The sequence below is a fragment of the Scyliorhinus torazame genome, chromosome 13 (genome assembly GCF_047496885.1).
Source record: "Scyliorhinus torazame isolate Kashiwa2021f chromosome 13, sScyTor2.1, whole genome shotgun sequence".
NCBI classification, from domain to species: Eukaryota; Metazoa; Chordata; class Chondrichthyes; order Carcharhiniformes; family Scyliorhinidae; genus Scyliorhinus; species Scyliorhinus torazame.
This window is the reverse complement of record NC_092719.1, coordinates 21,225,930-21,253,688: the sequence shown is the minus strand read 5'-3', so window position 1 is coordinate 21,253,688 and position 27,759 is coordinate 21,225,930. Positions and strand designations below refer to the sequence as shown.

General features: G+C 44.5%; 1 protein-coding gene across 8 annotated transcripts in view; it reads left to right on the top strand.

Annotated features, from left to right (window-relative positions):
- ahcyl2b (adenosylhomocysteinase like 2b) overlaps positions 1-27,759 on the top strand; it is a 134,708-nt gene that overhangs the window by 48,910 nt on the left and 58,039 nt on the right. For 2 of the 8 annotated variants that reach the window (XM_072471156.1, XM_072471159.1), the window contains exons 2-4: positions 11,363-11,474; positions 13,446-13,475; positions 26,840-26,983. In XM_072471156.1, coding sequence (XP_072327257.1) covers positions 11,363-11,474; positions 13,446-13,475; positions 26,840-26,983 — 286 coding nt within the window. The remainder of the gene's footprint in view (positions 1-11,362; positions 11,475-13,445; positions 13,476-26,839; positions 26,984-27,759) is intronic. The other 6 variants (XM_072471161.1, XM_072471163.1, XM_072471160.1 and 3 more) reach the window with 4 other exon arrangements.

Sequence of the window (27,759 nt, the reverse complement as noted above, 5' to 3'; positions counted from 1 at the left end):
GGAGAAAATTAAGTTTGCCATGAGAGGGTCACTGTTAGGGTTCTCCCAGAGGAGGCAACCATTCATTGACTTCTTCGCAGAGAATTAATCATCAGCAGAAGGGGGGGGAGGCAGGGAGAGGGGGTTAGGTTAGCGTAGATTAGGGGGTTAATTAATGGTGGGACCTGTGGGGGAGAGAGGTGGTATTTGCACTATGTTAATATTTTTAGGTACATTGTTTATATTGCTGCTGTTACAATGCCAAAAAACACCTCAATAAAATGTTTATTTTAAAAAAAAAATGAATAAAGTTACACCAACAATTTCTAGTTATGGTATGATCAGCATCTTGCAGGTTTGCCTCCAATTAAGATTTCATGGATGCTGGTTGGCAATGTCATTAGTTGTTTAGAATGGAAACCATTTAACAGCTAAACAATTGCCTCATTAATTCTTTGGTGATAAGCATTGTTAATTGGTCTGGGAGTTCACTTTCTGGAAAAAACCCTGTTCTAATCCAAGTCCAAAAAACAACATTTGCAAGTTTAAGAAGTGCAATTGAGGCTGAATGAGGACTGGACAGGACAGGAGCACAAGTTTATGCAATGTACTGATTTTTCGTAAGCAGAGCACACGTAACCGAGCACCCCTTATACACAACAATGTCCAGCTGCAAGACGTTAACCAACAAGGGGAAGAACAATGCGTCCTGCTCTAACCCTACTCCCAAGCAGGTATGGAGCGTGAAGCCACACCGTTTGGCTAAAATTGCCTGGATGGGTTGAGGAATTATTTTAGTGTCGTCTTTTTTGATCACGTCCAGTGTTGTGATGTGCAATGCAGAGATAAAGCAGTATCTATCCAAACTTAGTACATGAAAAGGTTTTTTTTTTTACTGAGCTTTCTAATTACTTGTGATTTACGACAATGCTGTTTTCGTCCCCAGAGTCTATTTTGATTGTTGTTTTAGACTTCTGGATATGGAATTTTAGTCTCGGTATATTTATAGCGTAAACAAGACCTTTAGTTTAAAATATATTTAACTCATAAATGTTCTATTAGTCCAGGAAAATATTTTGGTCAGAACATTTATTTTTACTTTTGTCATAGCATTATCAGGATTTCTTTAATGTATACTTCAAAACATATTAACTGTTCGACTTGAAACACCAGTTACAAAAAAGTACAAACCATTAAAGCGGTGTTGAAATTTAATTTATCTACCTGTTTCAATGATTGTTCCAAAAGTTGGTTGACTGATTAATGGTACTGGAAATACTTAGTTACATGTCTCTGTCCGAGTGCTTTTTTCAGTTTTATTCTGTTTTAAATGTTCTATCCTAAATTTAGTTTTAGTCAACAACAATTCATCTTTACTTTCGCTGACTAAGACCATACTGGTTTTCCATGAACATAATACAAAACAGGAAAAGCAGCAGAATACTTTTTTATGCATTGTTCGATGGGTCTGTACCAGGCAGAACATTGTCTTGTATCCATGCCACTGTACCAGGCTGGAGTCACTCCTGAATGTCCGTGTTCCCTGTTTTGTTTGGCTGCAGGGCTTGGACAGACTAATGTATTCATTTTTATTCCTCCAGATTTAGTTTGCAAATTCCCCTTGTATGACCCCTTCTTCCACCACTTGGGTCAACTTATTTATGTGGTTTAACATCGCAGTTAAAGAATGATGACTTGTCAGTGCAGTGCCCCTTCAGTTCTGTCATGTCAGTCTATATAAGATAGGAACAGAATTGGGCCATTCGGCCCATTGAGTTAGCTCCGCCATTCGATCACGGCTGATCTGTTTCTCATTTTCTTTGTATATGTAGATCCATTTAAATCAGGATTAATACATCATGCTTTTTCTGTATGCTGCAAAAATTGTTCAACAGTGTTTGAATAGTAAATGTGTACATCTCACAATCTTAGTGGGAAATAGATTATGAAAAGCCTGCACAATTAGCTTTCTGCAAGGTGAGAGCAGAGTGCTGAGTGTTTTGACGTTAAAATTATCGCTGCACTATGAGATTTGGCAAACCTCTTCACTGGTTTACAGTGAAATATACTACAGATTTGGAACTCTGAATAACTGGTGGACTTGCAATTTCTTTTTTTTTTAATTTAATATATTTTATTAAAGTTTTAAATCAGAATTTTTCCACTTTACAAATCAACATAAAAATAGCACAGTAACTGATAAATAACATTATTTAAATAATATAGTGAACTAACAAAGTAACACAAAAATTGCCAACGCGAACAGTAATGGGGACAGGGGACACCCCTGCCTTGTTCCCCTGTGTAGCCGAAAATACTCCGATCTTTGCCGGTTTGTGACTGCACTTGCCACTGGGGCCCCATATAGGAGTCAGACCCAACTGACAAACCCCTCCCCGAACCCAAACCTCCTCAACACCTCCCATAAATACTCCCACTCCACCCTATCGAATGCCTTCTCCGCATCCACCGCCACCACTATCTCTGCCTCCCCCTCTGCTGGGGGCATCATTATCACCCCCAGCAGCCTTTGAACGTTGACATTCAGTTGTCTCCCCTTTACAAACCCTGCCTGGTCTTCATGCACCACCCCCGGGACGCAATCCTCTATCCTCGTCGCCAGCACATTTGTCAGCAGCTTGGCGTCTACATTTAGGAGTGAGATAGGCCTATATGACCCGCATTGCAGCGGATCTTTATCCCGCTTCAGGATTAGTGATATCGTCGCCTCCGACATTGTCGGGGGTAGTATCCCCCCTTCTCTGGCCTCGTTAAATGTCCTTACCAGCAGCGGGGCCAACAAGTCCACATATTTCCTGTAGAATTCTACCGGGAACCCGTCTGGTCCCGGGGCCTTCCCTGCTTGCATATTCCCCAGTCCTTTAGTCACCTCATCCACCTCAATTGGCGCCCCCAGACCTGCCACCTCCTGCTCCTCTACCCTCGGGAACCTTAGTTGGTCTAGAAACTGTTGCATTCCCTCTTTTCCCTCCGGGGGTTGGGACTTGTATAGCCTCTCATAAAAGGTTTTAAACACCTCATTTACCTTCCCTGCTCTCCGCTCCGTAGTTCCCGTTTCATCCCTAACTCCCCCAATCTCCCTCGCCGCTATCCTCTTGTGAAGTTGGTGGGCCAGCAGCCGGCTCGCCTTTTCCCCATACTCCTAGCTCATCCCCTGTGCCTTCCTCCACTGTGCCTCTGCCTTTCCTGTGGTCAGCAGGTCAAACTCCATCTGAAGTCTTCGCCTCTCTCTATATAGTCCTTCGTCCGGGGCCTCCGCATATCTTTTATCCACCCTCAAAATCTCCCCCACTAATCTCTCCCTTTCCTTGCCCTCTTGTTTCTCCTTGTGAGCTCTAATGGAGATCAACTCTCCCCTAACCACCGCCTTCAGCGCTTCCCATACTACCCCCACCTGGACCTCACCATCGTCATTGACCTCCAGGTACCTCTCAATACATCCCCGCACCCTTCCACAGACCCCCTCATCTGCCAATAGTCCCACATCCAGTCGCCAGAGTGGGCGCTGCTCCCTCGCCTCTCCTAATTCCAGATCCACCCAGTGCAGGGCATGGTCTGAAATGGCTATGGCCGAGTACTCCGTTCCTGCCACCTTCGAGATCAGTGCCCTACTCAGAACAAATAAATCTATCCGGGAGTATACCTTGCGGACATGGGAGAAAAAGGAGAACTCTTTGGCCAACGGCCTAGCAAATCTCCACGGATCCAAACCCCCCCCCATTTGCTCCATGAACCCCCTAAGCACCTTGGCCGCTGCCGGCCTTCTTCCGGTCCTGGATCTAGTAGACCGGTCTAGCCCTGGATCCAGCACAGTATTGAAGTCCCCCGTCCCGTCCCCCATTACCAGACTTCCCACCTCCAGGTCCGGGATACGTCCTAGCATCCGCTTCATAAATCCCGTGTCATCCCAGTTCGGGGCATATACATTTACCAGCACGACCTCCTTTCCCTGCAATCTACCACTCACCATCACGTATCTACCCCTGTTATCCACCACTATATTCCTAGCCTCGATCAACACCTGTTTCCCCACCAATATCGCCACTCCCCTATTTTTTTGCGTCCAACCCTGAGTGGAACACCTGTCCCACCCATCCTTTCCTTAACCTAACCTGATCCGCCACCTTCAGGTGCGTCTCCTGAAGCATGACTACATCCGCCTTCAGTCTTTTTAAGTGTGCGAACACCCGGGCCCTCTTAATCGGCCTATTCAGGCCTCTCACATTCCACGTGATCAGCCGGATTGCCCCCCCCCCCCCCGACTAGCCATCCCCTATTCTAGGCCAGCCCCCCGTCCGGGTCCCGCGCACCCACCCATCCCCCAGGCGGTGCCTTCCCGTCCCAACCACCTCTTCTCTTGCCAGCTCCCCCTTGCTCTCGGCAGCAGCAACCCAGTTAGTTTCTCCCCCCCCCCCCCCCCCCCCCCCCCCCGGCTAGATCCCCACCTAGCATGGTTACTCCCCTCATGATGCTTCTGAAAGTCAGCTAACTCTAACTGACCCCGGCTTTCCCCCGTTCTCTCTTTGACTCCCCTGCGTGTGGAACTCTCTTCCTTCCTGCGCCTATCTTCCCGCCATTATCTCCATAGCGTGGGAAAAACCCGCGCTTTCCTATCGGCCCCGCCCCCTATGGCGCAGCTCCCTCGTTCCCCATCCCCCCCTCTCAGTCCCTTTTTCCACCGGCGCCCACATTTCTCCGTGTCCCCCCATCTAGAGGAGAAAAATTCCCCGTCTATCGTTTCAATACTATAAACCTCCAATTCCCCAATTTATACTTCTATACAACAACCTCGTTGTTTTCCCCCCCAACATCAGTCTCTCAGTTCTAGTTCAGTTTCTCTTCTTGGATGAAGGTCCATGCCTCATCCGCCGTTTCGAAGTAGTAGTGCTTGCCCTGATGCGTGACCCACAATCGCGCCGGCTGCAGCATCCAAAATTTTATTTTCTTCCTGTGAAGCACCGCCTTGGCCCGGTTGAAGCTCGCCCTCCGTCTTGCCACCTCCACGCTCCAGTCCTGATACACTCGTATCACCGCATTCTCCCACCTGCTACTCCATACCTTCTTGGCCCAGCTCAAAACAGCCTCTCTGTCTGTGAAGCAGTGAAATCTCACCACTATCGCCCTTGGTAGTTCTCCCGCCTTTGGTCTTCTCACAAGGACCCAGTGAGCCCCTTCCACCTCCAGGGGGCCCGAGGGGGCCTCAGCTCCCATTAGCGTATGGAGCATCGTGCTCACATAAGCCCCAACGTCAGCTCCCTCCGTTCCTTCGGGGAGACCTAGAATCCGGAGGTTCTTCCTCCTCGAGCTGTTCTCCAGGGCTTCCAGCCTTTCGATACATCTCTTATGTAGCGCCTCATGCATCTCCGTTTTTACCACAAGGCCCTGTATCTCATCCTCGTTTTCGGCTGCCTTTGCCTTCACTCCACGGAGCCCTATCGCCTGGGCCTTTTGTGTTTCCTTCAGCCCATCGATTGCCAATAACATCGGTGGCAGCACCTCCTTCTTTATTTCCTCCACACACCGTCGGAGGAATTCCTGCTGGTCCGGGCCCCATGTCGTCTGGGCTCCATCCGCCGCCATCTTGCTTCTTCCTTCTCTTCTCTGCCGCTGCTCCAAAGGATCCTTCGCAATCTGGCCACTGCCACTGGTCTTTTCCATACATACCCGGGGGGGCACCTTCCTTTGCCACCCCACACTTGGTCTGACAAAATTTCCGTTGGGGCTCCCGAAAAGAGCCCAAAGGTCCGTTAGAACGGGAGCTGCCGAAACGTGCAGCTTAGCGGTGCATCGCCGCAACCGGAAGTCGTGGACTTGCAATTTCAATATGGTTAAATAGGTGTGTAATATTTTCACTGTTTTGCTGAGTGTCTCTAATGGCAGATGCAATTTACCAGTCATCAAAGTTAGCAGTGACCAACTTCCGATCTTGGAATGTTAACTTTGCTGGCCTAACAATATAAGTCTCTAAACCTTTAAGAGTGCAATGTTGACAAATTGAAGCCCCCCCCCCCCCCCCCGCAAATTCTGGCAAATCTAAGGCTGTGCTCTCTGAGTAGTCACCTTCACAAAGCCTCCTGACCACCACCAAATTATCACCAAACTTCACTGACTGACTCCATGTGCTCTACCAGATTAGCTTCAAGATCGATCTTTTGGATCTCTCAAAGGTCTCATTTCACCATATATATGGGAATTCAGTTTTCAGCTGCACATCTCACACCATAAACTCTACCTGCCTTGTCCCAGATTGTTGATCATCTCCTGTTTTGCAGGACTCTTCCCAAAACATTTTGATTTTTGACCTTCCTCCTGAATGCATTATTTCCTGATTTTCCCCTCTCCTCTCCTTGTGATGTGCTGTTGTTACTATCCCAGCTGATGTTACTACTGGACAAGTTAGATCCCAGGGTAGATCTTAAATTTTATTTTTTGTTTAGACACTTGGAAGGCAGACAGTCACAGGAGCCAGCTAATTAACTTTTAACAAAGTAATAAAATATTTATTAAACAAGAAAAAAAAACCATAATTCACTACTCCTTTTCTATATCTTTATAGTTTGTAAGGATAACCCAAGTTACAAATTCAATTTTATACTCCAATGTCGTTGGTTCAGGTAAACCAATAGACAGCCGGTGGTTAGACACACCACTTTCCGATACCAAGATTTCCAATCTCCACTCTCAATGAAATGCATTGGAGTCTTCTCTCAAATTACATTTTCTCTTGGATGTCTTCCCCAAAGATCCACCTCCAGTTTCAACATTTCCTTCCAATGTTTCTCCCCTGGATCACCCAGTGCGTTGAAGTTTTGCCTTACACACACAGCACCACAACTTCACAGGCCTGTAGTAAGAAGTCGCCAACTTTCTGATCAGTTTGGATCTCTGGCTTCTTTCAAGCTGATGGCCCCAGGTCTGCAGCTTGCAGCCATGACTTTAACTCTGAGTCCCTCTGCTCCTCATTCACAACTTTACTGAACAGAACCTTTTTCCCAGGTTCCTGTTCTTTGTTACTTTGACCAGACGCTCTTCTTGGAACCTGCTCCTGTCCTTCTCCCTGGGTTCTAGGTTTCATCTTTAGTTTCTATCCCTGCGTTTTGTCCTGCCTGTACAGGCAGTGTCTAGGGAATCTTGCTTCCAACTGCACTGATCTTATCTCAGCTGAACTAACTGCTTCTGCTTTTCTAAATGGGCCCCTGGTTGATCAGCAAAAGACAGTTTTTTCATACCCTGAGTTTTCTTTCGGGTCGTAAAAACCTATTTTTAATGCACCCAAGCACCCACAGACCTACAGGCAACTTTTAAAAATGGAATAACTGAGGGTGGGGGTCACGTGATGTGAGCGCAGGAGCAGCTGTGTTTTTGCGAGCTCAGGCGCTACTCATCTTTGAATCCTTGTTTTTAATCCTGATACAGTACGAAGTCTTACAACACCAGGTTAAAGTCCAACAGGTTTGTTTCGATGTCACTAGCTTTCGGAGCGCTGCTCCTTCCTCAGGTGAATGCCGGCGTTGGACTGTGCTCACCCCAGTCCAACGCCGGCATCTCTACATCATGGCTTTAATCCTGATGCACAACCCATAATTATTTGATCCAAATATGTATAATCTGTGCTATGTTCCAGAAAAGCCCTGGTTAAATTTTGGCGGTGGGAAGCTGAATTAAGTCAAGAAAATCCTTGGTTGATGGAGGCGGGCAGTTTGTAGTGGTTGTTTCACTGGTAAGTGGGCATATACATCGGCAATGCCATTGGCATTGAGATGATGGCTGCCATTGTGAGTGAAATTGTGGATGACGGTCTCAGCTCCCCGGCAGATTATTGGAGCTCATATTGATGAACTGCGAGATATCCTAAAGAAAATTGATGAAGCGGAGAAGGGAATCCTGTTGGTCGATAGGGCAGTTTCCTTGGTGGGAACTCCCCTTTAGTCCTGGGAAATTCTGCTGCATGCTATGACGAACATCCTGGTTGATTCGGGGAGATGCGGCTAGAGAAGGAATATCTGCACCAAAGGCTTGGCCTTTCGAATTTGATGGAACAAATTGTATCCAGTCTTCAAGGCCTGGGGTCCGTCAAAGACCCTGACCACTAGCCTTGCGTTGTCGTGTCCTCCGTGTTCATTGAGAAGGACTGGAGGCAGCCGAATACGACGAGTCTTTTGCCACCTGCCAGGGCTGAGGAATGTCTATGAGATGGTTTTTCTGGAGCAGCTTGTGGCAGAGCCCACTAGGGAACTGGAAATTCTGGTTTTGGTGATGTGTAATGCGGCAGACTTGATTTGGGAACAAAAGGTGAAGGAACCCTGAGGGGGCAATGACCACAATATGATAGAATTTACCCTGCAGTTTGAGAAGGAGAAGCTAGAATCAGATGTAACAGTATTACAAGGGGCGGCACGGCCGTTGCTAGAATCCACCTTTTTTAGTAAAGAATCTATACACTAACCAAAGTTCAGATCTAAAAACTGGCTCTGCAAGCAGGGTTCTTTAGCCGGTGGGAGATGGGGGGTGGGCTGTCGCAGTCTGAAATGAGGCACAATAAAAGAGTCTTACCTCCGGTGTTTGGATCAAAGGCTTCAGATTGTTTGGTCTGGTCTGTGATGTTCCGGGGGAGGAACTTCTGGTTTTGGTGATGTGTAATGCGGCAGACTTGATTTGGGAACCTACGGTGAAGGAAACCTTAGGGGGCAGTGACCACAATATGATAGAATTTACCCTGCAGTTTGAGAAGGAGAAGCTAGGATCAAATGTAACAGTATTACAATTGAATAAAGATAACAGGGGTGGCACGGTGGTGCAGTGGTTAGTACTGCTGCCTCACGGCGCCAAGGACCCAGGTTCGATCCCGGCCCTGGGTCACTGTTTGTATGGAGTTTGCACATTCTCCCCGTGTCTGCGTGGGTTTCATCCCACAACCCAAAGGTGTGCCTTTTAATTGGAAAAAATGAATTGGGCACTCTAAATTTTTTTTTTTTTAAATCTCTGTTTTAAGGATTGTTCCTTCAGTCTGATGCTGTGGCCTCGGGTTCTAGTTTTTCATACTAGTGGAAACATCCTCTCCATGTCCACGCTATTCTGGCCTGAGTATCCTGTAAGTTTCAGTAAGATTTCCCCTCCAACGAGTACAGACCCAGAGTCCTCAACCGCTCCTCATACGACCAGCTCTTCATTCCAGGAATCATTCTTGTGAACCTCCTCTGGTCCCTTTCCAAGGCCAGCACATCCTTCCTTAGATACGGGGCCCAAAACTGCTCACAATACTCCAAATGGGGTCTGGCCAGAGCCTTATACAGCCTCAGAAATACATCCCTGCTCTTGTATTCTTTCTTGACATGCTCACATTGCATTTGCCTTCCTAACTGCTGACTGAACCTGCACGTTAACCTTAACAGAATCTTGGAACTAGGACTCCTAAGACCCTTTGTGCTTCTGATTTCCTAAGCCTTTTCCCATATAGAAAATAGTCTATGCCTCCATTTCTCCTTCCAAAGTGCATAACCTCACACTTTTCCACATTGTATTCCATCTGCCACTTCTTTGCCCATTCTCCTAGCAAGACCTTCTACAGCCCCGCTGCTTCCTCAATACTACCTGTCCCTCTGCATATCTTTGTATCATCTGCAAACTTAGCAACAGTGCCCTCAATTCCTCCTTCCAGATAGTTAATGTATATTGTGAAAAGTTGTGGTCCCAACACCGACCTCTGAGGCACACCACTTAGGCACTGGCTGCCAACCTGAAAAAGCCCCCTTTATCCCCACGCTCTGCTTTCTGCCAGTCAGCCAACCCTCTATCCATGCCAGTCTCTTGCCCTTAACACCACAGACTCTTAACTTCAACAAAGTCCTGGACCCGGAGCTGGTCCGCTCGTGTTCTGAATCAGGGAAGATATTGGCGATGGCTGGGGAGCTCTCGAGGTTTATGCAGTTTATGGAAGGGCATTGATCTGTGGCGCTTTGAGAGACTGAGGACCAGGGAGTTTTCCTTCTTCTTTTTGGTGTGAACTTGCCTTGTTTGGGGAAATGCCTACTGAATCTCTCATTCACACATCATATGAAATGAAAATTAAAATCGCTTATTGTCACAAGTAGGCTTCAAATGAAGTTGCTGTGAAAAGCCCCTCGTCGCCACATTCTGCCGCCTGTTTGGGGAGGCTGGTACGGGAATTGAACCCGCGCTGCTGGCTTGCCTTGGTCTGCTTTACAAGCTAGCTATTTAGCCCTGTGCTAAACCAGCCCCTGATGGCATATGGCATGGCGCACTCTAGGGAATTGAGTGGTATTGAGTGGGGTAGAGTATTGGGTCTCTCTGTATGCAGACAACCTCCTGTCTCAGTAAGATACTGGACATTCTAAGTGAGTTCGGCACCTTCTCCGATTATAAGCTCAACTCAACAAAAAGTGAGGTATTCCTGGTCAGCACCGGTGAACAGGAGGGTTGTTTGAATGAGCTTCCTTTCCGCTTGGTTAGCTCAAGCTTTTGACATTGGGGGATCCATGTGGCTTGGGATTGGACCCAGCTTCAGAAGTTGCATTTGCCAAGAGTTGTGGAGGGAATGAAAAGGGACTTTAAAAGATGGGATAGGTTGCCGCTGACCCTGGTGGGTGAGTTCAGATAATAAAAATGGTGGTCCTGCTGAAATTCCTGTTTATATTCCAGCATCGCCCAATCTTTCTCCCCAAATCATTCTTCAAAAAAGTTAACAAGCTGATCCTGAGTTGTGTGGGTGGGGAGGATTCCTCGTATTAAGAGAGCTGTTCCTCATTAACAGAACTTCTGGAGAACTTTGTTTATATTACAAATTTTGGGAATCCGCAGTATTTTGCTTTATAAGAGGGAACATATAAAATGGCTGAAATCTGAAAATCATTTATATAAAAAAGAACAGATTTCAGTATTTGTGTTGTTACTCTGAAAGACAAAAACGTATGTTTTGACCTGGTCACTTATGGATTCCTCATGATTCAACACCATCACTGACAACATCTGCGTTTTCTTGTTTATTCACTGTTAAGGAAGTCAGTGGTTTAACTTGTGAGTAGGTATAAAAGAATAGGAGGTGATCACTGCCCTGTTAATAAAAAATAAAAAAAATTACTCCATTATAATGAGATGCAATCTACCACATAACCTACTCCTATCACTCCACCCCCATCCAAAGGTAACCACATTGGTGTGAACTTGCCTTGTTTGGGAAGTGCCTACTGAATCTCCCATTCACACATCATATGGCATGGTGCATTGGTGGAGACAATACACTGTGCTACCCAGTTAAGTTGTTTATGGATATCCTAAACATGCTAATCCCAGATTCTTGAAATCAATCTACAGTAAATACCCTTTCCATTTTTCTTATGAATAGCAGATCCAGTTTGCTGACCAGAAGCAAGAGTTCAACAAACGTCCAACAAAAATAGGACGTCGTTCGCTTTCTCGATCAATCTCCCAATCCTCAACGGACAGCTACAGCTCAGGTAGGCGCTTCCAGGGCTTCAGTAAGATCCCCTGTATATCTGCACATGAGAACATTTAGGATAGGATAGAGTCATCAATCCCAATGATATCATCCCTTCTTCATGGATCAACATCACCTTCCAGTTACTCATCAAATCCCCAATTTCAGTTCCCCAAATCCCATTCCTCATTTGTCAATCCTAATTGCTCACCTATCTATCTTCTTGGCAATAATCACTTTCCTGTAACTAGAACAGCACACAGTACTCCAGATTGAGTTTCCCAATACTACGTCCAGCAATAGGGCAACCTCTTCCTGCCTCTGCTGCTGCAGTAAAGGTGATGTACCATTCATAAAAATATACACACAGGTTTGTTTGTGTACAAACTTCGTAAGAACATTTCAATTGTATGCTGTATATTTTGTTTTGTTCGCAGTGACTCAATAGATCTATAGTGGCAGCAGTGCAAAAAGTTATAAGCTGCTTGATCTAACCTGTAGTTAGTTTAAAAAAAAACTGATCCCAGTATTAACTGTGACAGAGTTGCGTACTTGATTCAAAATGGGTTTGTTGTGTAAGTTTCAGATGGTGAAAATATAGTGGAGGCACAGCATGCTGGGCATGATGCAGTGCAAGTTCAGTTGCCTTGCCCCGTTTGAGTTTTATGCTCTCAGCTACTTTGCTGGGGTGGAGTTGGCTGCATGGCATTCAAGGGTCCCTTTGCAGAACTGGTGGAGTGAAGGAAATATTGGTCTTTTGGACCAACATTGCTGGAGACCTGATAGGTTGCCAGTTCATTCAGTAATTTTGTCCTTGGGATATGAATTGGTCAATTTCACACCTCCTCAAAAGCAGAGCAAAAGTATCAAAATAAATGCACAAGCTGCCAGTCGTTAGCACTATCCAGATTATTCTGTAGTGTCACTCAACAGTAAGGCACAAGATGCAACTGGGGTGATACGGCTAGGCATCTACAGGTTCATTGGTTCACTAGAAGTTATTGATATAATTATATTCTAAAGTCATCATGAGAATGAATGTCATACTATCCTAAGGAAGTTGGATTAGAACCCTGGGAGGTATCCAGGTGCACGACTAAGGGCATACGGAGACAAAATGGAGAGAACAGCCAGTCAAAACCCAATATGTTGTGCCCCTCTTCAACCTGCTTATCTTCTTTTTGATGGATGGGTGCCACATAATTTATTTTGCAGATCAGCCGCTTGCATCTCTCCCAGCCCTCATCTAAAAGTTTTTGCTATTCCAAGCACTTCTCTCTCCACCTTTGTTTAAAAAAGAAAAAAATTGCTGGCAATTCATCTTTTTGACAAAAATTTGAGCTTTCTCCATGGCTAGGTATCCATTTCTTGCTTTCTGTTTGTGAAGCACTTTGGGAGACTTTTTTTTACACTACAGGAGCTATATAAATATTCATGAGTCTGGCAAGAGTGCTTCTTCTGCTTCTAACCACCATAGCTACTTGTTTTGACCCATGACAGTCATGATTTTTTGGTACTGCTGCAGATTGCAGTGGAACTGTGCAATATGACTTCAGGTTGGAACAAATCATTCCCAGCATTGCTGTAAAAAATTTTCCTAATTGCCACGACTTTGGCCTTTTCCATTTTATCCTCTAAATAAACGATTCTGTTATAAATGCAAGAATCTGAAAAATGTTCAGCAATGCATGTTGCCTGTGCAAAGGATTAATCCAAAGAGATCTGTGCTTTGTATTAATGTTACACTATTGAGAGCAAAGTCTAGGTTTAACTACCCCCTGCCTGCACAATTAACAGCTTTATTCTTGAATTACTAAGGATTTATCACACTGAAATTATTACTGGAACCTATTCACAGCCTTGCACTGAACTGCATTAACTTCCAAGTGATTGCTTGCGGTTTGCTTCGAATCTGCCTACAACTCACCATTGTTCTATATTCCGTGATGGAACTAGCCACTAACCAGCTTCTTTTTCTTCTTCTCTCCAGAACTGATGGGTATGTCTAATCAAAATAATGGTAAGCAGATGGTAGAAATAGTTTGGAAAAATGAAGCTGTTTGTAGTGACAGGTATGAGGAAAATGATCACTTGTCCCAGTGTATACTCACCTGTGGCAATTGCATCTCATGTCAAAAAGAACAGGCAGAGGAAGCTGGGAAGATGACCAAACTTGACATAGTGCCCTGTTACAATTAACATGTTTTTAAAAAAAATAATCATTCATGGGATGTGGGCATCACTGTCTGGGCCAGTATTTATAGCCCATCCCTAATTGCCCTTGAACTAAGTGGCTTCTCAGGCATTTAAGAGTCAACCACATTGCTGTGGGCCTGTATGTAGACCAGATCAGTAAGGACAGTAGACTTCTGATCATAAAGGGCAATAATGAACCAGATGGGTTTGTGCAACAATCAACTGTGGTTTCATGGTCATCATTAGATTTGTAATTCCAGATTTTTGAATTATTGAATTCAAATTCCACCACATGATGGGATTCGAACCCAGGTCCTCCGAGCATTACATTGGGTCTCCGGATTACTAGTACAGTGACAATACCACTATGCTACCCCCTCCCCTTGTGTTCTTTTTTGGGGGCAAGAGGGTGTTGTGAATAAAACTGTTAATTACTGACAGAAATATTAGAAGACAATACATCCGCATGACACACTTTTGCTTTTTCTGGTGACAGCCTTAACCCATTTTAAATAACAGGTTAAATGTGAATCTAGATCCAAATGTTTGGGGTACTTCCCTTTCATTTTTGCCCCCTGAAGTTGAACAATTCTGGACTATAGTCCAGTGGGCACCAGCAGCCTTCCACTATCTCACCTACATGACAATTTGCCATTTGTGAATTTAAGATGGTGAGTGTTGTCAGGTTGCTGCTCACCATGTGGAGAGAGGAGCTACACAGTCAAAGCAGATGTTATTGACACATTTTGCAGCAGAAGCTGCTGGATAGCAATTAAAAGAGAATTCCTCAATCTTTACAAAATGAGGCCAATTGTAGGACTTCTACCATTGCCTGACTGATCAGTTGACTCCGCACAGACCAAGGGACAAATCCTGCTAATAGTTTGCATAGCTCCTTGCCATGCTAAAACACACCTTTTAATAGCTTCATGGGCTGTGAGAGAGTAGGAAATTCTATCCTAAATGCTATGACTGTTAGCTACTTTACATGGAGTGTTGTATTCAACAGGGAAAACGTGCACTAAGTCATTGGGACCCATTGACTATTGTCCAGTCTTAATGATATCAATAGGTAAAATTTTAGACACAGTTGTGGGAGGCCCTAATGTATTTGGAGTATATCCTAAAGTAATGAGTTGGGATTGATCATTATGATGAGCACTTATTCTGTATGAACTATATCCCTGGAATTACCATCTCTTATGCTAAATCATTGTCCTGGTGAGTTTGATTCTGGATCAAGAAATGCCAAATAGCTTATTTTAGTCCCAATCATTGCTAGCTGTCTTGTTCCCAAGAAGGCACCGTTTATTTAAATTATTTAAACTACTGTCTCATTTTGTCATTTTAATTTTCTCATCCAGGCCCAACCATGGCACATTCCTGACAGCTTGTGTTTCAAAGAAAATCCGTTGACAATTGCAATTCATGCAGTTTTGCTGTGTATTATGTGGAAGGGTGGATTTGTTGACGTCACTTAAAGGAAAAAACACATTTGATTTTTTAAAAAAAAAACGTTTACCCTCCGTAAACTGGTCTATTTAATATCCTGTATGTTGTAAGAAAGCATTGCAACATTTAATTACCTCAACCAGCACATGCAAGACAAAAAACTGTTGTGACTATTAAATTGCTAGACTGCATGCATCATGCATGTAACAGGACCAGACACACAACTATCAGAAATAATTGCGAAGGGAGAGTTCACTGTTAGGTGTATAATTATATACATAATACACTATAAGGCTCTTGAAACCAAGTAAAGTCACTCCTTAAAGCAACTGATTTACTTTTATTTTATCTACACGTTTATGGTTTATAAAGTTATTGCTGAGGTACAAAGAACAATAAAGCACAGGAACAGGCCCTTCGGCCCTCCCAAGCCTGTTACGGTCATGATACCAACCTTTGCCAAAACCCTCAGCACTTCCTTGTGCCGTATCCCTCTATACCCATCCTATTCATGTGTTTGTCAAGATGCCTTTTGAACGCTGGTAATATATCTGCTTCCACAACCTCCCCAGGCAACGAGTTCCAGGCACTCACCACCCTCTGTGTGAAAATCCTGCCTCGCACATCGCCTCTAAACTTTGGCCCCCCCCCCCCCCCGAACCTTAAACCTATGCCCCCTGGTGACTGACCCCTCCACCCTGCGAAACAGTGCCTGCCCAGGTAGTCAGAAAATAAGTGGCAATTTAGGTGAAGGATAACAACATTCCACAATAAATTATACTCTTCTAATAGGCAGTAATTTCTCCTCTGCCTTATTTTGTAATATCAATTTAGATAATTATAGATGTAATCTCAAGATTGTGAGACCTTCTAGTTGCTCTTTCTCTTGCCCTCCCACCCATCCTTTGATTTGACCGCCAAATGTGTATCAGAAGTTGAATGCCGCCATAACTGTGCATATTAATCTACAAGGCAAGGACAGTAGAAACAACTACATTTGTGACTGCTATCCTATATCTGAAAGCACATTATTTGAACTTGTTTAAAGTAATTATTCCCTTATCTTGTATTTAACCAGGATCTTGTAACCTGTAAAAGGCATAAAAGGCTTGCCTTTGATGCAAACTGGGGAAGGCAAGGCAGTAACAACCCAATACTCAGAAGGCAAACTATGAAGTATTGGGATAAGCAGGGAATATGTTGGTTGTAACCTGGGAAGTTACTTTGTTTTTAGGCGTGGATAAAGCAAGACAGTAACTCAGACTGGTTAGCTTGAATGTTGCCATCCTTTGGGATCTGACCAATCCCAAATTAAGTGTTTCATAAGATATGGCATTGGTGCTCTTAAATGTGAAATATCTGAACTGTACAATGAACAGTTTTAAGGAATACCAGTGCTGGTGAATGGAATTTAGGCTTCACTTTGCATCCAGTGTTGGAGGTGATGATTCCTAACTTAGGTACAGTACAGATATTGCACCTTCCAACTTCACAGCAGCGTCATCTGCTGCACCATTATGAATTTCCATTGCTGGTCCCTATTTGTCCAGTTTGCTAACAGTAGTAGAGAAGGCTATGAGTAGGGTCCTCCCAGTGACCTGAGGATGTTTGCAGGGTTGAAATGTTAAAACCAGGAGCTGTTGTAGAAACAAAAAGACACTCATCCTGACTGGTGTTTTTCCACTGTAGTTCTTTTCATTCTCATTCTTTCCCCCCCCCCCCCAATAAAGTAATTACAATTTTAGGTTTTGGTTGAACACTGTTCAAATATTACTTTCCATTAATGTTTCAGTGCTTAACTGCACCATGTAGTGTTGCTGAACCATGCAAACCAGGGTCCCTCTGGATTTGATCTTCGCTCTGTTGTGTATGTAGGTTGATCTCGGGAACCTGGATGGACTACAGCATTTGGGCTTTATGCCCCATACCCAGGGAGGAAGATATAGGCATACTTTTCTGACTTTGTTACTCTGGCATTGATATTGCCCATCCAGAGTGTGTAATCAGTAACATGGAAAGCTCTGCTTTCCAACCATTTAAGTTGATCTTTGGAAAATTATGTCCTATATATTATCCAAATGGGTTCCTTGTTAAAATCCAGATTCATTGTGTTAGGTTATTCCTCAGGATTGGAAGGTTGCTGGGGGTTTATAAACTAAGAAAATTGATCCACGGTACCCAGGCATTTAAGTATGAAATTAGTTGATTTTTGGGGGGGGGGCTTACACACAAACTTGGCAATCTCCGAAAACTTTGCAACCTCCTCTCCTTTGTCCTAAACAGGGTGGTGTTCACTAGTTAATTCATTTTGCCTCTTGTTAATAATCTGTTATTCCATTGCTTTGTACCTTGGAATTGTTGAGGGTAAATCTCGACCCTGGTGTTAACCGCAGATGATCTTTTGGAGACTAGATAGGAAATTTAGTTACGGTGAACCTATCTTGATGGTGTTCAGACATTTTTCATGTGATTGCCACATAAACACCACAGATGAAAACCTTGTCAGAACATGTCAAATGTATATGATATCCAACTTTTCGTGGCGGCACGTGGCACAGTGGTTAGCACTGCTGCCTACAGCGCCGAGGACTCTGGTTCGAATCCCGGCTTTGGGTCACTGTCCGTGTGGAGTTTGCACATTCTCCCCGTGTCTCCTTTGGTTTCACCACCACAACCCAAAGATGTGCAGGTTAGGTTAATTGGCCAATCTAAAATTGCCCCTTAATTGGGTACTCTAAATTTATTTTAAAAAAATTATATCAAACCTTTTCACTTTTTCCTCACTAACATAAAGACTTTAAAAAAAATTTTTTTTAAAAGTTTTTGTTTGCTTTATTTTTTGTTCAGCCTATCTTTGAACAGAGCAGAGTTTTTATTTTTCTAATTAAGGGGCAATTTAGGATGGCTAATCTGCACATCTTTGGGTTGTGGAGGTGAAACTCACACAGGCACTGGGGAGAATGTGCAAACTCCACCCGAGCAGTGATCTGGGACTGGGATTGAACTGAGACAGCAGTGCTAACCACTGCACCACCGTGCTGACCTAGAGCAGCGTTTTGAATTGACAGTGCAGTGGTGTGGGAAGGGACCAGTTAATCATGTACATATGCCTGGTCCTGCCCAAAGTTGGAGAAATTTTGGAGGTCGTTCTTCAGCTCTATGTCCACTATCTTGCAAGTGGATTTGGAGCCTGGTGCCCTGGGGGCTATATTCTGGGTGTCAGGCAATGCTGCCTCGCGGCGCCAGTGACCTGGGCTCGATCCCGGCCCCTGGTTACTGTCCGTGTGGAGTTTGCAGATTCTCCCCATTTCTGCGTGGGTCACATCCCCATAACCCAACGATGTGCAGGACAGGTGAATTGCCCATGCTAAATTGCCCCTTAATTGGAAAAAAAAAACCCCAAATATTCTGGAAGTCAGACCTGCCGGAGTTTCAGGCGGGAGTGGGGGAAGATGGTTTTAGCCTTCGCCTCGCTGATCGCTCGTAGGTGGGTTCTGTCGGGGTAGCCTCTCCACCCTGCGCCTCGGCGTGGCTTGGTCTCTAATGGCGTTCCTGCATTTAAAGCAGGAAGTTTGTCCTAAGAGGGGCAAATGAGAGGTTGCACAAGAGATGGGGTTTGTTTATCCTGCATTTCGGGGAGCTAGTTACTGTCAACTGGAGGGGAGTGGGGGGGTTTGCGCTGGATTATTTTATTTTGTTTTGTAAATATTAAAAACGTAAATAAAAATACTTTATAAAAAATTTTTTTTTAAATTTGACAGTTCATTAAGAATGGCAGAATGTGATCAATCCATTTGGACACTGGGTAAATAAAGGCACTGGCTATTTTCCCCAGAAAATCAACAGTAGGCTTATCAGTTTATAAAACCCATTGATTGCATCACTCATTTATCCTTCACAATTACGCTCATTACATCAGTTTTGTTGCACTCTCCTAGCCAAAAAAATGTAACACTATCCTTGTTGTTCACGGTGCGTAAAATGTGTAATGTACTTTGATATTTAAAAAGTCACAAGTCAAAAATGAAATGGGCCATTCAGCTACACTAGTCTATGCTGGCATTTGCCTTCCACAAAACAAATACTCCAAATAAACATTTATGTAACCATTTGCCTTGTCCCTTCAACCCTTTTTCCATAATTGGCCTATTGAATCTCATCTTGAATGTTGACAGTGTCTGTCTCGACCATTAACCTCAGAAGTGAATTTCACAACCTCCTAACTCTTGTATAAAGAAGTTTATCCTGCGCGCTCTCCAAAATCTCTTGCATTCAATCTTATGGCTCCTCACTTGAGATCCCTCCACTACTGGAAATAGTCTACTTCAGCCTACTGACTCGCGCTAGATCAGGGCCAAATTCTCAGATTATATTCTTTCTAGGCAGTTGCTAACCAGCATCCAGGTTCTAGTGTTACACTAGGGAGATATTAGGAAATTGGGTCCAGAAATTAGACCTCAATGTAGCAGGCAATTAGGGGTTAAACAGACTGAGCAGGAAAAAAAACTCCTAGCACAGAGTCCGAGGGATATGCCCACACCTGTCCAAGTTACATTGTCCCAGCCAGATTTAAACTCGCTAGTGGGAATACAGAGGATGCTCCAGATCCATTGTTCTTCGGGTCACTCTTGTCCGACCAGCTATTAGCCCATTTTGTCCGGCAATGGGAGGTTAGCTGCATATCAATAGCATGGCTCTGTTATTTTGTGGGCAATCAAACAGCCATGGTAACGCTGATGGGTTCAAGCCTGGAAACCCCAGCAGAAAACCTTTGTTTGAGGGGCTGGGTGGAGCTTAATGAAATGAAATGAAAGAGGGAGAGAAAGAATGCTGTTCTGAACAGTTACATAGGAGCAGGCTTTGGAAATCAACCGAGTGAGGTCATGAAAGTTGAAACCAAGGCAGGCTTTGAAAAGGGTTCAGAACAAATGTCCTTAATAGAAGAAAAATTGATTCCTAAATGCAAGTATTGCCTTTGCCTATCTGTAAGTTGAACAAGTGCTGCATGTTTATTTAAAGTGGTGTTTAATGGGAACTGGAGTGTTAAAGCTAAGAAAGTTTAAAAGGTGAAACATTGTTTTCTTTTCTTTTAATAAAGTTTGTTTATAAAATAACCAAGCCCTATTTCTTGTATTATCATCCCTGGAACAAATCGACCTTTCTGCACCGTCTTAAAACTTTAAAAACATGCTATGGAAGACCCTATCAAAGGTCCGCTGTTCAGAGAAATTCATCAACATCCTCTCAACTCCTCCATGACGATGTCGACAATTGTCCTCCCCAACGGAAATCAGACAGAAACCTTTTGAGGTCAAGACTGGAGTCAAGCAGGGGTGTGTCATTGCTCCCACCCTTTTCTCCATCCTCATCACCACCATCCTTCACCTCGTCAAGAAGAAGCTTCCAGGTGGAGTGGGCATCGTCTACAGGATGGACATAAAACTTATCAATCTCAATCCATTGAAATCTAAGAGAAAAAACTATCCTGACATCGCTTGTGAAACTTCAGTATGCAGATGACAACGCTCTCTCATAGGAATATAGAAACAGGAGTAGGCCATTCAGCTCCTCAAGCCTATCCCACCATTTAATGAGATCATGGCTGATCTGTGACCTAACTCCATATCCCTTTAGCCTACATCCCTTAATATCTTTGCTTAACAAAAATCTATCTATGTCAGATTTAAAATTAACAACTGTTTTGCTGCTGTATGTGGGAAAAAGTTCCAAGCCTCTACCACCCTTTGAGGGAAGTGTTTCCTAACATCTCTGCTGAACTGTCTAGCCCTAGTTTTTAGACTATGCTCCCTGGTTTTACTTTACCCTGTCTTTCCCTGTTAATATCTAATTCCTCGATTAGATCACCCCTTAACCTTCTAAATTCTCTCCAAAGAGAATCTCCAAATCATGCTTGCCACCTTCGCAGAAGCATACCCAAGAATCGATCTCAACCTCCAAGATCAACGGAGAAACACACTCAAATGTGGAACATTTCCCTTACCTGGGGAGCAACCTCTAATCTAAGGCTAACATCAATCCAACATCGTATTCATTCCCTGAGCATTGCCTTTGGACACCTAAGGATAAGAGTCTTTGATGATCGCTGCATCAGTGCTGATACCAAGATCCTCGTGAGATAGCTCATCCTCCCAACTCTTCTATATGGCTCAGAAGCTTGACTACACACACGCGCCACCTCAAGGCCCTGGAGAGGTACTATCAATGCTCTGTGAGATGGATTCTCAGCATCTGTTTGGTCTGTCAGGTGCTTAGGATGCCTTAATCACGAGTGCTAAAGCAAATCATCTTTGCAGTGCTCCAGGAAAGCTTCTCAACAAGAAGAGGACAAAGAAGGCACTTGAAAGACATCCTAAAGGCTTACCTCAAGAAATGCAACATTGACGTCAATGCCTGGGAGACCATTGATCAGAAGAGACCTACTTGGAGAACCTCTTGATTGAAGGGACACAATTCTCCAAGAACACCCAGCAAGAGGAGGTCAAGAAAAGAAGCCTGAGAATGCAATACCAGTGATCTCGAGTCCAAGGACCAATCCCACCTCCCAGAAACACCTGCCAAATGTGCGGTCGAAGATGTGGCTTTAGGATTGGCTTCATCAGCCACGCAAAGACCCACGGACCCCATGACCAGTGACATGGAGTTTCTTAGGTGGACAGTAATAATCGTTAGCGAGTGATTACAAAAGAAGAAGACACTTGCGCCAGCACAATTCAAGTGAAGAGTGTCCCAATAGTCCAGCTTCCACTGACCTGTATTGGTGCCAGTGCCCAGTGAATCAAAACCCATTCCTCCCAAATCAATCCTTGACAATCTAATCTGATGTACCCTCGGACAGTTTTCTTGGGGCTCAGGTAGTAATCCAGTGGTTATATTAGCTTTTTAATTTAACCTCTAGCTGCTCATACTCCCTCAGCAGGACCTCTCTCCAGGTTGCACCTATGCCTGGTACTACGCAGAGCATGACCACTGTATCCTCCCCCTCCCACTGCAAGTTCCTCTCTAGCCCTGAGCAGATCTCCCGAACTCTAGTAGGCAACACCGTCGTTTGCACTCCTGATCTTGGCTGCAGAGAATTGGGTCTAACCCCCTGACTGTACTGTCCCCAATTACCACTACATTCCTGTCAACTCCCCTGCTTCAAGGGCTTCCTGTGCCACCCTGCAGCCACTACTTCCATCCATGCAGGCTGCAAGAGCCTCAAACTTGGTCAATTGAGGCTCCACCACTTCTGGGTCTCCATATCTGCCTTGCTCACAGTTGCACCCTCCTGTCCTTGACCACTGACCAAATCAAAAGACCCTATTCTATCGGCTGTGACTGCCTTCTGGGTCAAGTGTCCAGGGAACTTTTCCCCCTCCTCGATGCATTGCAGTGACTGCAGCTCAGCCTCCAGCTCGATGTCTCTGAGCCGATGCTCCTCGATCCGCAGGCACTTACTGCAAACAGAACTTGCATATTCGCAGTCACAGCATATCAACTGCCGTGCCATCTTCATTATGTGTTCATTGCACTTTCTCCCAGTGTCTGCGTGGGTTTCCTCCGGGTGCTCCGGTTTCCTCCCACAGTCCAAAGATGTGCAGGTTGGGTGGATTGGTCAGGATAAATTGCCCCTTAGTGTCCAAAAGGTTAGGTGGGGTTGCGGGGTAGGGTGGAGGCGTGAGCTTAAGTAAATTCTATGATTTATTTGTTAATTTATAAGTAATAAACATTGCTACTCCCAATAATCTTTACTACTGCTGGCAACCTTGCTACAACTAATAAAACTTTACAATTAATAAATTACCAAAATATTCATCAACCAATATTATTTGATTTCCTGTGATGTCACACTTTGATTTCTCAGAACTTGGATGCTTTGGTTTAGATAGCTCATCGAGATGGTGGTGATTACTGCCTCAGGGTGCCGCTGGCCGCCTCCGGGTCCTGCTGCCCGCCTCAGGGTCCTGCACTTCTGGGTGGTGGTGGTTACTGCCTCAGGGTCCTGCACATCTGGGTGGTGGTGGTTACTGCCTCAGGGTCCTGCTCTTCCGGGTGGTGGTGGTTACTGCCTCAGGGCCCTGCTCTTCCGGGTGGTGGTGGTTACTGCCTCAGGGTCCTGCTCTTCCGGGTGGTGGTGGTTACTGCCTCAGGGTCCTGCTCTTCCGGGTGGTGGTGGTTACTGCCTCAGGGTCCTGCACATCTGGGTGGTGGTGGTTACTGCCTCAGGGTCCTGCTCTTCTGGGTGGTGGTGGTCACTGCCTCAGGGTCCTGCTCTTCCGGGTGGTGGTGGTTACTGCCTCAGGGTCCTGCACATCTGGGTGGTGGTGGTTACTGCCTCAGGGTCCTGCTCTTCTGGGTGGTGGTGGTCACTGCCTCAGGGTCCTGCTCTTCCGGGTGCTGCTGACTGCCTCCGGAGGCTCATTTCGCCCACACCAGTCAGTAGTTTAATGGGATACTTGCCCCACACCTATATGCGAGCAGTTCATTGATCAATGTTCCTGTCACTGGATTCAATATGTACCACCTCCACCGTCATGGCTTGCTATGTATGATCTAAGCAATATTTTTCAAACTTTTTACCCGGGACCCACTTTTACCAGCCGGCTGAACTTTGTGACCCACGCCAGTCGACCTTCACAACACACCATTTTTGCTTCCCTTTAATGCGCTAGGCCCTTACGATCTCACTCCAATCAGGTTCACAGTAGGAGAGGGCAATGCGCATATCAGATGTGGAGTTCAGTCAGTTCCACTGTGCTGTCTTCATCTTTGAGGACAGAAATTCCAACCTCTCGTGTAGATCATTGTGAAGGGCAATAACAACAAAATGCTTGTTTTACTCCGCACTGGATTTTCCTCGGAGATCCTATTCCAGAATCCGAACAGCCTCATGGACTTGTGGCGTGTTTTTAATGTGCTGTCACAGGTGAGGCACACTTGACCAGCACAGCCAGAAGTGACTGAATAAAGCTTGCCAGTCTATTGACAGTTTCCTTTCTAACATTGTTTTCTTCGAGGCGTCGTAGCAATGTGGGGAACATGTAATATTTTTGGCTTTGTACTTGCACTTGCCAAACGTTAAATTACTTTTGGAAAGCATCTATTTCTTCAGTGCTGAAAGCAATCATTATCCTTCACTTGCAATTTGAGGTTCAGTTTGTTTAGAATTTAAAATATATCTGCAAGGTAAGGTATAGTTAGCATCCAACTCTCATTTGCCAGTGCTTCCCTGTATTTAATACACATCCTGATTTGCATTGGCACAATTAACAAAGACATAACTCCAGAAATCATCTTTATATTGCTTTGTTCCCGATTTCAGTTTCTTCTTAATGGGAAGCTCACCAGAGGCCCTGGAGCTCTCTCTGTTTCTAGCTCACGCCAGCATTCCTTTGTTCTACTGTGGACTTTCTTGAGCAGCTCTCTCCAGCATTTCAGTTGTGAGATCCGGGCCTGTTTGTGTCTCTGGCCCTCTCTTCCTCATTACAAAATGACCCATCTTCAGCTCTTCACAGTCCTGTTGCTTGCATTCTGGCAGCTCCAAAATAGAGGAATCTCTCCCACTGTGATTTCTGCGCCCGAAGCACGGAGGTACAGGATATATGACATCAGTGCGAGTGTGGAACCTGCCCTGCTGCCACTTCTGGCAGGAAGACTCCAAAGTTCACATTATAAAGGCCGGTCGTGGCGGGCATTCTCAACTTAAAAGCTGGTTGCAGCCGTTGGGTGCTTCCCCCGTGCTCGGGGACGCCACAACCATTTGCTCCATGAACCTCCCGCCACCCACTCGTGACTCCCAGTTTGAAAACCCCTGATCTATAGGACATATCAAGGTTAGTTTGACAGTGGGCAGCATGGTGGCCCAGTGGTTAGCACTGTTGCCTACGGTGCTGAGGACCTGGGTTTGATTCCGGGTCACTGTCCGTGTGGAGTTCGCACATTCTCTCCATGTCTGCGTGGGTTTCAGCCCCACAACCCACAGATGTGCAGGTTAGGTGGATTGGCCACTCTAAATTGCCCCTTAATTGGGAAAAAATAATTGGGTACTCTAAATTTAGAATTTAAAAAAAGGTTAGTTTGACAGCATACAATCTCTACCATAAAGAAGGATGAGAGCAAAAATGTCATGAGAACATCTGTCACTTCTAAATTCCCTTTCAAGCCAAGCACTATTTTATCTTGGTCACATTGCTGTTCCTTTATTGTTGCTAGGTTAATATTCTGGAATTCTCCACACAGCACTTTCATGGGAGCAATGTCACCATGAGGGCATTTATTATTCTTTCATGGGATGAGTTTTATTTTCCATCTCTCATTGCCCTTGTGGAAGTGAAGGTGAAATGCCTCCTTGAACCACTGCAGTCTGTATAGTGTAGATACATCCATAATACTGTTTGGGGGGGGGGGGTTGTTCCCACGATCTGGAATCCGTGATGGTGAAGGAAGGAAAGCTGACAGTGTTCCAAAGCAGAATTGTGTGATTGCAGTAACTGAAGAAAGCCCATTATCTTAGGGTAACTGGGAATGGGTAATCAATGTGACCATGTGCAAAACAAAATCAACAACCATCTTCAACACAGCACAGGTACAGTGATCGCCTTGCAAGTTTTCAAACATTTATGATCCTTATTGGTATTTGAGGCTTTGCAATTGTGTGAACTTAACCCTGCATGTTTCAAGACATGACTGAAACATTGGGATAATTTTCCACTATCTCTGATCACTGGACCCAATCCAACAATAAGTGCTTCTACACGGAGTGCAGATGTATCTCCCTGTTGGCTGCATTGCATCATTTTAAAAACAAGATTTCAGAACATCAAGGTATTGTGAGCCTTCAAATTCTGTTTCAATAAGGGAACCAGTTTCTGTAATGGAAATGTGGGGAGCCAGCCCAATTCAAAATGTCTAAGTTTTTATATTGGAGGATGAACCTTTCATGACCCCCAGAGACCGTTCTGACTGAGCATAACACCAGCATATGAGATATCTGTCCTAAGCAGTGTACTGTATTAAACCACCTTATAAAGCTTGCTTTGATACTTATTTTCTAAGGTTTCTTTGTTAGTGAGAGTTGCAAGCAGTATTTATATACTGGTGGTTATGAGGAAGCAAAGAGCATCAAAGGTCGACTGTGTTTAGATGTTGATTTCCAGATGTTAAGGTGTGTAGGAGTAATGGGGATATTGTCCACAGACCTCCATTCCAGTTAAGTGCAAAATTTCTTCATGCTGTCTCAAAGGAAAGGTATCAAGATATAAAAAGCAGTAACGGAAGGCGACTGAGAGATGCTGCTAAGTGTGGACAATCCGATAGTCATTCACCTGAGCTTTAGTCAGTTTACTCCTCGTTCTCCTTTTAGCCACATGCACTCTGTTGCGTAGAAATGCATTGTTTCAAATATTTTTGAGAATCAAATGGTGACACTCGATGACCTGTGTCCACATTAATTGACAGAGTCTCGGCTATGAGGTGGTGTTAATAGCCTAAAGATCAAAAATATACGACACCCACATATGCAGTCTGGCCTTGCAACGTGGCCTCCCTAATCAGGGCTAACTGCTCAAGCAATTTGTACCATTAAAAATGTTCTTTGTTTTTTCTGTATATGAACCATCCGATTAATGAAGGTGCGGAGGGGTTCACTGCCCAGATTAACACTGAATAGGGCAGGGTATTAAGGTGTTAATATATGTCTATTGCATTGATTATTCACTGCTTTTCATTTGCTCCTAGCGGCATCTTACACAGATAGCTCAGATGATGAAACATCACCACGTGACAAGCAGCAGAAAAATTCGAAAGCCAGCAGTGACTTTTGCATCAAAAATATCAAACAAGCAGACTTCGGGCGCAGGGAGATTGAAATTGCAGAACAAGGTGAGAAATGATACTATGCGGTCATCAATCCTAGTACGTTTTGTCCATTTTCAGCATTCTGAGCTGGTTTCTTGTAATACAGTAGATCCATGGGGCTGATTTAGCACAGGGCTAAAGAGCTGGCTTTTAAAGCAGACCAAGGCATGCCAGCCTCCCCGAACAGGCGCCGGAATGTGGCGACTAGGGGCTTTTCACAGTAACTTCATTTGAAGCCTACTTGTGACAATAAGCGTTTTTATCTCATTTTCATTTAATTTCATTTTTCATGACAAATCATACTTGACCATCATTGACAAGCAAGGGTTCCCTGAAATAAGCAGGCTAGCTGGCTTCTGTTGGGTCTAATGAAGGATCTTTCCTCTGATGACCTGACAAATAGGAAACCTGTGTTTTATTTGGAACGGGGGCAAGTAAGGGCTTTGGTTGAACTAGTAATTTCATTAATATACTGATCCATCCAATGCACCCAGCACTGCATTGTGATAAGATGCAAGTAAAGCAATAGCTTGAATTCATATGCAACTTACAACATCACTAAGGTTTTTCATAAATACTGATAGGGAAAAGGAAGCTGAACCATGGAAAGTGGGATTATGAGGGGTGAGTCAAATGTTCGGTTGAAAGTATTTTGAGATGGTTTAAAAAGGAGACAAGAGAAAGTGAAGAAGTGTAGAAATTTAAGAATTCCAATGAATTGGGCTGAGGTATTCTGGAGACTGCTGCCAGTGCTGGGGTGAAGGAAGGGGGCAGAGACAGAGGAGCAAATTATGTGTTGC